The sequence below is a fragment of the Vidua chalybeata genome, chromosome 4, assembly GCF_026979565.1.
Source record: "Vidua chalybeata isolate OUT-0048 chromosome 4, bVidCha1 merged haplotype, whole genome shotgun sequence".
NCBI lineage: Eukaryota > Metazoa > Chordata > Aves > Passeriformes > Viduidae > Vidua > Vidua chalybeata.
The window spans coordinates 20,591,545-20,604,072 of NC_071533.1; the positions used below are offsets into that span (position 1 = coordinate 20,591,545).

At 37.4% G+C, this 12,528-nt stretch overlaps 1 protein-coding gene across 2 annotated transcripts in view; it reads left to right on the forward strand.

The window, feature by feature from the left end:
• Positions 1–12,528, forward strand: part of GRID2 (glutamate ionotropic receptor delta type subunit 2) — a 686,989-nt gene that overhangs the window by 140,572 nt on the left and 533,889 nt on the right. For both annotated transcript variants that reach the window (XM_053941218.1, XM_053941219.1), the window contains exon 2: positions 2,585–2,740. In XM_053941218.1, coding sequence (XP_053797193.1) covers positions 2,585–2,740 — 156 coding nt within the window. The remainder of the gene's footprint in view (positions 1–2,584; positions 2,741–12,528) is intronic.

Genomic DNA, 12,528 nt, shown 5'->3' on the forward strand with positions numbered 1-12,528 from the left:
CTGCTTGGATGGTCAGACACAAACTATGTTTAGAACTTTGTTTTGCAATTCATATCTCTATCTATGTGTTTTACTTATGGATCTACTCCTCCACTAGAACATGTGATGTTGTTTCTGTGAGGTAACACAGAAAATGTCAGATACAGTATTGGTTATAGGAGAAATTTTGGAATTTGTGTCTGAAATATGGAGCCATAAAAACATAAGCAGTGGTCAGAGCAAAAGTGGAAGCATTGTACTGAAGTGAGAAAGAGCAGTATTTGTGAAAAAACATGGAGTTAGATCTAGCCCAGTCCATTATACATTCAGGTGCTGCCAGAGGTATGGTTTCTTTCAGGCTGAGAAACTGGAAAAAAGCATAGGAGTTTATTAGGAATACTTGTGTGTGAAAGAAAGACAAGATTGTGAAGAAGGTTCATCTCTTGAGAACCCAGATGGATTGGTTCCAGAACCCTGGACTGGTGAGTCCAGGATTATCTTGGCAGCAGCCCTCAGTTGCCCAGTGGAAGGGCAAAGGTGCTGAAGGGGCTTTTTATGATGGCACATACAAAAGAAACATAGGCTTTGCTGTATCCTCTCCTCAATAAATGACTTGGGTTGTTTTGGGGATCAAGCAGGCTTAAGACGGTATTTCCCATCTGTTGAATAAGAAGCTGTACTCCATAGTGTTGGCTGGAAGATCTTTGTTTTGCCATGCTGTTCTGCAACACAGTTGACAGCTGCCCTGTGTGTGTGCATGAAATCTGTGTATGTTCACTTTACAGTATAGCATTTGTGGCAGAGTTACTCTACAGGGATAGAATTTGACTAATTACTATAATTATTTTCCAATTCTTATTTTCCCCCTTAAATTTATCCTTGTTACTATGCAGCCATGTAGAATCACTCCTTCAAATATTTGTAGGGCTACGTCATTATTATCAGTATGGGTGTAAGCCCCACATGAAGCTTGTGTGGGTTTGGTTTGAGTTCCATGAGGCAAGAAACATGTTTTAAGATGTGTCTTGGACACAGTTTTTTGTCCCCTTAAATGCTGCATGTATCCACAAATAGCTCTTTTGTGGAGAAGACAGGGTTTGTAACATTTTGCATACTGAGCCTGTTCTCGGCCATGTGCAGCTTTGCTTCATGGAGCTAAATAAAACAAGGGAAAATTAAATAGAGGCAAGGGAATGTTTTCAACTGAGATTTGCATAGAGATGACAGGTGAATGAGGTAAAGAGGTAAAGAACAGCTGTTCCAGATGGTGGGAGGTTCAGGAGGGAAAATGCTGGAGTCAAAGCGGTCAGACCGTAGGAAGAGATGATGCTCATGAAGGATGAGTGGTGCTGGCAGGGAGATGAGTGTTGGAGGTCAGTGGGAAAAACACAGCAAACACTGTGTATGAAGTTCATCTTAAAGTAGCCATTTTCTCTAAATGAATTGTTTTCAGTTCTTTCCAGCTCTGATTGTGGGTACTTACCTGCAGTTATCAGTGATCAGCATCTTCTGATGTCTTTGTTGCCTTGCCAGTTCACTGCCTTAGCTGAGTTCTGTACTGACAGCAGACACTCAAGAATAAACACAGTTTTCAAAAGTCTGGTTTTAAAGCAACCCTTCTGTCTCTCTAATCTACTGGGATTGAAAGCTTTAAAGGTGCTTGAAAATCTAATAGCCTTGATTTTAAGGTTTCAAACAATTTAGCATTTGTCATAGGACTTTTTGAGCCATCTCTGGATAAATAGTTCATACAAAAAGCAAGTGTAAAATGATAGGAAATTAGTGGTGCTAAAAGTGATGTTATAGTTTAAAGGAAAAAAAAAAGCTTAAAACTTCTGGATTAGTCTTGGAATTCTTTTTCTATACACCTGAAGAATTGGCTAAATGAGAATTGGGCACTCTCACTGTGCCCGCTCCTCTTGAATTTATTGGTTCCCTGTTTACAACATTCTGCTTAAATGTTTTGAATGCATTCACATTGTGAGATTTATAAAGACAGAACTTATTTTAATTAACCATTTAAATTATTAACTTCAAGAGTCAGACAATTAGCTGGAATTGTTGTTTTGCAAATCCTAGAGGTATTACACTTGAAATAATTTATATTGGCTGCTGACCTGTCTATTGATAATGGGTGTCAATTCTGCCTCACATTCCCAGTGCTGCTACCTCTTTAGGCTTCTTCTCACATTGTTTGAACTTTATATTTTTTAATTGTCAGTAGACATGATGTAAAATGTAGATCCTAGCCCACTGTAGTCATTCAATATATTAAATGGCACCTTTGGAAGAAACTCAATTCTTATTTCATGGCCATGTTCTTATGCAGATCACTTGCTTTGTGCCTAACTAGTTTTCCCCAATATTTCTGGCTGGCGTCAATGCTTAGCTTCAATATATGTCTTAAATTATGTCAAAATGTAAGAATTCTGTGAATTCTGAATATTGTGAAGAAACTTCTGGGCTCTGTATAGAGAGAACTTCTTAAAAGAAGTGAGGAATGGAAGATTTTCTAATAAAAAAAGTCTTAAGTGCTAATGATTAATACTTTGCAGATGAAAGGTGCAATGTGATTTTTGTTCTTTTTCTTTTTTTTCCCTCACAGGGGCAATTTTTGATGAATCTGCCAAAAAAGATGAGGAAGTTTTTCGAATGGCAGTAGCTGATCTCAACCAGAATGATGAAATCTTACAAACAGAGAAAATCACATGTTCAGTGACATTTGTGGATGGCAACAATCCTTTCCAGGCAGTTCAAGAAGGTAGGACAACTTGAGATTTCCTGTTGTTTTTTTCTGCTGTGACATGCAAAATATTACTTTGATAGTTTCCTATCTTTATGGGAATCTGTCATTTTTGTTGGCTTCTTTTTATATGAAATTTAATTTTTGTTTTAGCCGCTTTGGTTTCTGTTGTTCCTAGTGACTTATAGCTATAAAGTCAGCTTTTATCCATTTTCTGTGTATAGGCTCTTGAAATGTGATAAGGAAATCAGACACACCTTGCCTACTTCAAAATAGCCTGGAAAAGAGGAAAGAAGTTAGTGTCAAAATGATGACTACTTCCTACTACTTTTTGGGTTAATTTTGTGCAATTAATGGCAATTAGTTGGGAAATAAAGGTTGTTGTGTGAATAACCTTTTCAACCCACCCCCCTGAAAAAGTTACCTGTTTTACAGAAGGGATTAGAGATAACCTGAAGATTCAGAAAGTTGCCTGTGCCCAGTACGTGACTTTGTTCTCAGCCTGCCCTTTGTGCTGTTCCACAATTACTGGACAAGGGATGATTACATTGCTTTGGGTTCCTATGATAGTGGCAGGATGATAAGAGAAAATAATATTTGAAATCCCTCTGAGCTGGATTAGTAAATCACTGGTGTGACTGAACAGTTCTCTGGAAAGACCGCTGAGAGTAGTCTTTAGAAATATGGATTCAAATTTGGGGCTTAGGCATTTGTTATTTCTTTGCTGTTCTGGAACAGTAACTTCTGCCTGACATGCCAAAGTTATTTATTTCAGTTATACTACTAAACTTTTCTTAACAACAAAACTAAATTTTGGTGATTTTCTAGCTCTGTATTGATACTTGAGATTTAAGAGAAATATGCAGTTAGTTGCTCCAATATTTGTAAAGTGAAAGTTTTGACTTCAATGGATTGAAGTCAAAGGACAAGGCAATGCTAATGAAAAAGTCTTTAATGCTTATTTTGGTTTTTTTTACTAATGACACTCTTAATTTTTGAGAATTTAGTGATTTAGTAATTTTTTTTGTTCTGTTAAATTTTACAAGTAGATAGATCTGTGTAATGAGAAGCATTGCAGTCTCTGCTTGATATGGCTGAAGCAGTAAAAACATGTTTTTGAAAGTATTCCAATTAGAATCAATTCCATCTCCTTCAATCTGAAAAGGCTAACTGGAACTACACGATGCTTTTAGAATTCAGAGGGGAAAATGAGTAAGTGAATTCCATCTTGTTAAGATGCCTTCTAAATTGCTGGTATTTAAGTTGGTGTTGTTTTTTTCTTTTTTTATTTTTTTTTTTTTGGTTTTTTTTTTGTTTTGTTTTTTTTTTTTTTAATCCAGGGTGGATAATGCTAGCATATGCTCTGTGCTTAGCATTGACTCTAAAACTTAGCTATTTATTTCCTGTATCATTGTGGTGAAGTACTTACAAACTGTTTCACAACATTATGTTTTAAATACCTTATTTGTGCTAGGAATGCCTAGTAAAGTAGAACAATCCAAAGGAGTTAATGATTCAGTATTTCAATATTCAATTATTATTTTATGCAAAAATTGTGTTTGTTGTTGTTGAAAGTATAGTCAACATTTGAAATGTGGAGGGGGCAGATTTGACATAAATTTCATTACCATCTGTTGGGGAAGTGAAAGGTCTGTTATAATAGTGATGAGTTCAATATTTTCCAGTAAAAACTGTTTCTTGTAAATGCATGGTCAAATACAGCTACATGCCTAGCAGATATCATATTCCCTATATTTTAAGGGCCCTGTATTTTGTTTGGAAGAATCCAAGTGAAGAACAAAGGTTTTAATCTTTTGCATGCATGTATTGGTTACATTTTGCTTGTTAAAATATTTTACCACAGTTAATGTGTTCTGTTTTAACTGAACACAGGCAGACGTTCCAGTGTAATAATCTGGTTACTTTGCACCAGATTCTTGCCTTTCTCCTTTACTCTGTATCTCTATATCAGTCATCCCCTGCTCTTAATTGTATTTCTTATAAATATTAGTAGCAGGGAAGGTGACCACTCTAACTTTTGCTATATTTTGGCAAAAGTGGCACATTGGAATGGTTTATAACTTGGACAAATGCTTAGCAAAAATGCACTGTATTAAACACTAGGGAAAAATGTTTATTTAAACATTCAGGCGGTTCGGATCTTTTATTTGTAAAAGAAATACCAGAACAGGACTAAATCTCATATTTTTCAGTGTGTGACATTCAGTACTCTCAAGCTTGCCTTTTTCATGCAAGCATGACCCTTTCCTTGGAATGATAACACCACTGATTCTGAGGTCTGTGGCCTCTCCTATCAAGCCTGAAGGTTCAAAATATACTATTAATTTAATTTACTATTTGCTTGTTTAAATTATTTTTATATAAGCTGTTTGAAGTTTGCTTTGTTTTAGGCCACATTATCTGGAGTTTTTTAAGGTTTTGACTTTTTTCTCATTGTATAAACTACAGAAGAGCCTTTAAAATCCCCAACTTTTAATACTTGGCAAAATGCTTGTTTAAAGCATTAGATTAATAATAATAGCTTAAAATTGGTCTAAATTTGTCTTTAAACTGCCCTTTTCAGTCAATAGAAAAGGATAAAGAATTTGCCTAGGACTATGAATTTCAAAAATCCAACAAGTCATGAGCAGAGATGTCATGAAACAAGATATCAGGTACAGAGTTATTTTTGTCATGATGTAGTAATGGAGAACCTGCATAATTTCTTTTATTTCACTTTATTAGTGAAATTGGCAAGTAACTCGCAAATAATGTGAACAGAAATACTCAGACACTTCATAATGATTTTGTGATGTAAAGATAAATAATTTGTGAGGATTTCCAGCTGTGCAGTACTGTATTCTTCCCTCTGAATCTGTTTTTATAAATGATTACAGTGTCCTTAAATGTCTTACCTTTGTACCTTAAGGTATCTCTTTAACAGCTCTGATTGGGGGGATGATACTATAGCAAAGCCGAGCGGTTTTATCCTAGAAGACCTGTGAATGACATGCCCCATAATATCACTGGAAGTGCCTTCAGGGACCATTTATAGGCATGTTCTAGTGCATAGAAACAGGAGCTGAAGTTCTTTAAGTTAGGAAAATTAGTCTTCCCTTCTGGTGGTCACAGAAAAGGCCAGCAGCAAGTATGGTTCATCCTGTGCCCTTGTGGAAGCTGCAGTGCAGTCGTTGAGATTTGTCACAGTGGAAATGTCCAACATGGCAGGTTGCTTCCTCTTCTCTTCCCCTGTCTTCTCTTCCTCTCTCTTTCTTCTTCACAATATTTATAGTACTCCTCTGTGCAGTGTCTCAAAATATTTGTGTCCTTGTGTGATTGAGAGAGGGAGAGAATATTGTGATTTGGCTTTTTTTATGCTGTGTCCACATCGGGTACCACAAAGAAAAAGCAGAAACTTAAGGTTTTTTTGTATATAGACATTGAAAGAAGTAGGGATAGTCAGGTATTGCATGGCAGCTAGGCAGTGATTTAGCACAATGAAACAAGGAATTATGAACCAGATCCATACAGGTGCTAATAATATGTATTGGTATAATCATTACTTCCTTTCCTGTGAGACTTCAATTTACAGCAGTATTTAAATAGAGGTGGGACAGGCCTTCAAAAGGGTTTGAGTTCTACATATACTTAAACTGTAGTTATTTTTTATTATAAAAGACATGCTTCTCTATTTCTTTTCAATGAACTCTTTTTTTCTTTACTGGGAAATTTGGTTGAAATAAATACAACACTTATTTTCTCTTTTGTCAGAAAATCACTCTATTCTCTTATCTTTCTCTTAATTTTATTGTGCTGGTGCTTACTTTAATACACTAATAATTAAAGCTTTAATTTTATGGTTCAGAGCCTGCTGTTTCTTCCAGTCCTTAATTTGTCATTAGTAGCACAATCATAGAGTAGCTGAATGACTGACGGAAAATGTGTGATGGCCTTTGCATTTTTGTGGCAAGTGAAGGGGGATAGCTTTGGTAGCTTGGACCAGACATAATACTTTGGCTCATGCTGATACACGTCCTTGAGCAGCACAGTTTCCTCAGCCCTCATGCTGCCATTTCCACTTGCACACCAAGAGTTACGGAGCATACTCTGCAGGACTTTGCAGCGCTTGAGGCATCTACAGCATCTGGAAAGTAGTCAGAGCTTGGCCAAAGATGTGTGTTGTCATTGGAGATCCATTGGCAGTGTTTTAACATCATGGCAGACATTTTCTTTTCATTTAGTGCTAGGTGGGTTTTTTTTAATCTTACTCCTTTCTCCTGACTGGTTTTTTTTTTTCCACATTTTACTTATCTTGAATGCTAATTCTATAATAATTCAATCTTCTATAGGTTACCTATAACACATGACAAATAGGTTTGACTGAAGCTGATTGAAATTAGCTTTGTTAGACACATTTTCCTATTGCAATCACACACATATGTAAGGCTTATTTTTCTTTCTTTTTCTAACCCAACCTTTTTGTCATTCAGGGTAGTCACCAGAGTATGCTTACAGACACCAACTCAAGCCTTCGTAATGGCTTTTGAAAGCTTATTGTGATCAGTGAAGTAAATAAGGCAGTGAGTCATAACTAAATGGGATTCAGCTGTAGAGCAACAGAGGTTTGTAGAGCAGCAATATGTATGAAGGTCACATGCAGGATTTTATTCAAGCAAAGTTTTATGGTCAGAAATTACAACCTGATGGATACATACTCTTTGGCCTTTGAGACTAGATGAGTGTAGTAAGATTGTCCTTAACCATTCTTCTGATGAGTGTAGAAATCTGTTTAAATCCTCAGATTTCATGGACTGCTAAACTTTCACTTTGTGTCACTTATTTCTTGATATTTCTCAGCCTCCTTTGTGCAGTTTATTAACCAGTACATGTTTGGTTTGAGATTAAATCTTTACAGGGTTGAACTTCTTCACTGCCCCTCCATTTCATTTCTGATTTGCTTTTTTAGTTCCTGATAAAATGGTTTTTGATGTGAAAAGATATACTGAGAAGGAAGAAAAAATCAAGTAGGGTCTGAGCTATAAAAACTCAAGGAAGAAGAGGAGAGAAGCATTTCAGTAATGATATAAAACTCTTTTGTAAAATCAGAAACTGTCGGAAGTGCTTGCAATTGCAAATTGCTTCTATCGTGAGCACTTCAGAAAATACAAAAGGAGATTTTTTGAATTACCTGTCCTCTGTGCTTTCTCATAACATACCAGCAGTTGCAGCACTTTGCTCTCTTCAAAAACTCCCTTACACAGGCTTTGTTCTCATTTAAGTCTTCATAACCCCACAAAATCAATCAGATCTCCAATCTGCATAACTGTACCATGGGAGTCCAAGTGTTGACAGCTTAAGAAAAAAGATCTTGCTACACTGGTGATAACATCCTGACAGTTGGGAAGGTAGTGGTTGCATGGGAGAAGATTGGGGAGGGAGAAGGGAGGAGTGAGCACTGATGGAAGTAGAAAAGGAACACGTAGTAGAGGCTTAGTTTAGGATGAGCAGGATGCACATTTAACACATTTTCAGCAACAATTTTAAAGCTCTCGTGACCTTTCTTTGCCCGGAAGTAATCTACTCAGAACATACTGGAGGCTGTAAAAGGTGATCAGATTTATTCTCAAAAAGGCCTCAGAGTGGTACAGCTGATTCAGTAATTGCAAGACTTCCATCACTCTCCAGCCTCTGGGTTTTGGACCCCAGTGTTTTCTAGTTCCAAATTCTTTCTGTAAAAATGTTTTCTTCTATTGTAAGACACCTTCCATTATCTTTGTTTCCAGTTTGAAAGCAAACTCTGGCAGCTGTAAACTGCACTAGACTTTCAGATACTTGAAGATTAAAATAGTTTCTGCTCAGCTCCAAAAAATTCCCCCAAATCCACATTAAAAAAAAAAATTTAAAAAACCCAGCCGATCAAGAATGGCTTTTTTCAGGCTAGTTTAAAGAAAATGAGAAATTAAGCTTGTAGGTATTATGGTGATTGAAGAGCCTTCTCTGCAGTAGGCTTTCCAAATTGTTGAGCCAAAGAGGGGAGGAAAGAGCATTACTCCAGCACAGGCTAGGGCAAGATTCTGGCATCCTTTTGGTGCTGTTGTCCACTGTGTCTCCCAGAGTGCCTAAGCCCAGCTCAATGTACACTTTATGAATGCTGCATGTGTTTTTTGTGGTTTAAGGAAAGAATGAGTGTTTCTATGGAAACAGCTTTTCTTCAGGTGGCCAAGAGACCCAGTAACATCCCCTGTTACACTTGGCTACATTGCATCACTCAAATGCAACGTTGTGACGTGAAGGTGTTTGTGTAGGGCCACACATCAAACAGAGGACTTTGGTGCTTCAGAGTTTGCATTACCTACCACTACCTCTCTGGGGTGTTTTCCCCCTTCTCCTGCTTTCTCATGACTTGAAACAGCAGGAGTGATTTTCCTAACTCTGATGCCATTTGCCATTTTCAGTTGCCAAAGTTGGGCTTGACTTTATTTGTATGGCAAATTTTGACATTTTTTATCAGAGCTTCCACTTTCAAGTGACAGGCAGGAGTTTTAATAGGCTTGAAAGAATTTATTTCCCAGACTGTTGCTTGAAAAGCATGTGACTGTGAGACTATTAACCTCTAACCCCTTTTAAAAAGGTGGATCAAATAAATTAATAAATACCCTCTTGACAAGTGTGATGCCTTTTGATGGCAAGGTGCAGAGCGAATTTTATCACATTACTATAGGAAAAGCTGGACAGGCTGCTGTTCTGCAGTACTTACACTTCAAACCTAGATTGGATCATTTCAGCTTTTGCAATAGACATGTTTCCACTTGCAGTTCACAAGTGCCCAATATGTGTTTTCATACACTAAGCACGGAGCTTCAGTGTGCTGTGTTAATGTACTGTGACACACTGCTAGGGGTTTACTTTTAAGAGAACTATGCAGATTGTGATGTGATTAAATAATATCTGTAGTATGTTTAAACGTTTAAAGCCACTGTGCCTGGAGGTTTTTGGGGTATTTTAACAAACAGAAGCATAGAGACAAAGTAAATGAGAGATGCTTCATCTTCCTAGATGCCAATTATTCAACTAGCACCCTGAGCTATCAGTCCCCTAAAGTAATCTCCTTAAATAAGTAATGGACACGCTATCTGGATTTCCTTCTCATCTTTTTTTTGTGAAGCAATGTCCACTAAAATCACTAGAGCAGTCAATCATCGCTGTCCAACCAGATATGTATATTCCCAGACAGGCCTCACAGCCTTCAAGCTTGCAGCAGGTTGTGGCTACTACAAAGCAAGGAACTGCTGCATTCAGCTGCTTTCTGCTGTTTGGAGTCCTCCTGGGTGCTCTCATAATGTTAATTGGAGATCTTGCTTTTGTTTCTCCTGGCTAAATTCTATGAATAAGTGAAAGTCACCAGGTCCTTGTTTCAACATACAATTTAGGTACAAGCATGGATCCCGTTCCTTACAGATCCATATTTTCTGCATCTATCTATTTCAGTGCTTGTCTAAAAGTCAATAGAGTTAATTAATTTCAATTAATTTCCTAATTTAATTATTCCCTTTGAGCCTTCCTTGCACTTCTTAATTCTCTTCTCAAAAATATTTTGTTTCATCTGCAAGCTGGTTTTGTTATTACCTGTTAGCTCTTTGGTCACTGCATTCTTAGTAAGTAGATCAGTCTATATTTGAGGCAATTGGGTATTTGTGTGCTTCAAATAGTTTTAAACATACTCCTTTCTCTGTCTCTCTCTGTATAACCAGAGACAAAGTGTACTTTATGGAGGACAGTGGTGTTTTAAAATCTAATTTTGGTAATGAGGAAATGAGCCATGACAACTCTGGAGGTGAAGCCTGAAGTGAATTATGAAGGTCATTCTCTTAGATGGGAAAATTAATTATGTTTTAGCTTGGTTCCCTGTTACTTAGACCCTTTGTAGTATGAAGTAATTTTGACTAAATATCAATTTATGAAAAATTATCGGGGCAAAAGAGTGCAGTTACAAGAACAGATTTTGAAACTAGGAAGTTTTATTAAAACACTAATCATATCAGAAAACCATAACCTAACCTTTTGTGTTATCTTTGTGAAAGGATGCTTGCTGTGGGATTTTAATGCTCATTCATTTTGACTATCGGTGGGCCTCTAGCTCCTGTGATTACAGGTTCTTCTGAAACGTATTTTTCTCCTTAAAATCCAATCTTGTGAAGTTCTTCATTGCGTATTCTGAAAGAATATTGAAGTGAGCCAAGCTACTCTGAAGGATGCAGCCAGTAAGTGCAGCACTTGCCGAGGGCAGATGAAACAGGTAGTGTTGATGGTAGTTAAAAAACATTTACTCTGAGCCTGGAATAGACACGGGAGTCTTGCAGAGTCTTTCATGTTCTGTTGACACACAAGTGGGAGTTTGGGCTTGGAGTCTTTATGTAAGGGTATAAAGAATTAACACATGGGGCTTAACTTGATGTGGAAATTAAGCACCTGCTCAAAGACTTTCCTGAGCAGGGATATACTTAAGCAATCCCAAATCAGTGACTTCATTTTCTTTGGCAGCTGGTATTCATTATTTTGTTTACTTTAAAGGCTTATTTTCTCCAGAAACCTGTAGATCTTTGCAACATTTTCATATCCTGCACCTCTGGTTGTCCAAATGTGCCAGGTGGCTGTAGCTCCTCTGGTATTGCTGAAAGCAGAAAATCTGGCTGCAGGTCATGGCTGTGCCTTGTGACATCTGTAAAAAAGTTTGAAATGACAATGAGTCTTCCAGAGTTCCAGGCTACAAAGCACAACTAAATAAGTAAAAGCCTGCAGAAATTTGTCTTCTGACACTGCATTTCACAACAAGAGCATTATGATGTAGAGGGCTTGGTCATCAGAGTACCAGAGAGCTGTACTCAGAAATTGCAGTTTCATGTTACAGGTAAACAATTTATGTTCCTCCCATCCCTTTGTGACCTGGTGCAGGAAAGGAAGCCAGCAAGAAGCTACTTTATTTTTCAGAAATATTATGTGTCTTTAGTAGCAAGCTGTGGCTCAGTGGCAAGCCCTGTGATAGCCAGCCCTTGCTAAGGGCACGGGAAGGGAGCGCAAACTCCCCGTTCCAGGTGCAGCCAGATGTTGCAGCAGCTTGCTCCAATGTTGGATGCCGGGAGCTGAAAGTAAATGATCATTAGTTGTCAAATACAGAAAAAAACAGCTGCCCTAAAATGAGTGACTTTTGCACTTCTGAAAATGCCATTTCAGTGAAAAAGGGTATGAAAACTCTGTTTCCTGAACAGTGAAGATGAATATTTTGAGAAAACAAAATCCATTCAGACTTATCAGGAGGTTTAAAAAAAAAAAAAAAAGTTGCCTATGTTGTAGCAGTTAACATTCTCTCTAATGGGTGCAGTCTGAAGTGTGAGGTGATGTAAAATAAGGAAGACTAGACATTGTCAAGACGTTTGTAAAAAGGCTCACTAGTTCTACTTAAAACATGAAACCTGAGTTTGTTCCTGAGGTCTTAGTTAATCCTAATTATTTGATAGAAAGGAAAAGGGGGTAACTTGGTATAAATGAAGGAATAATACAACTTTCTTTTGGCTAGCTTGCCTTTAAATGTATTTTTCATTCTTAATTTGGCACCGGTGGATCAAATGCTGAGCCAAAATCATATTCTGCTGTGTGCTTAAATGGTTGAGTTCCACACATCATGAAGTAGAAACTGGTTACTGTGGTGAGAGCAGGAAAGAGTCTAGAAATGCCTATACAACATAGGAGCAAGCAGCACGTAGTTCAGTTGAGTTAGCAAAACACAGTGTCCTTGATTTAGAATAGGA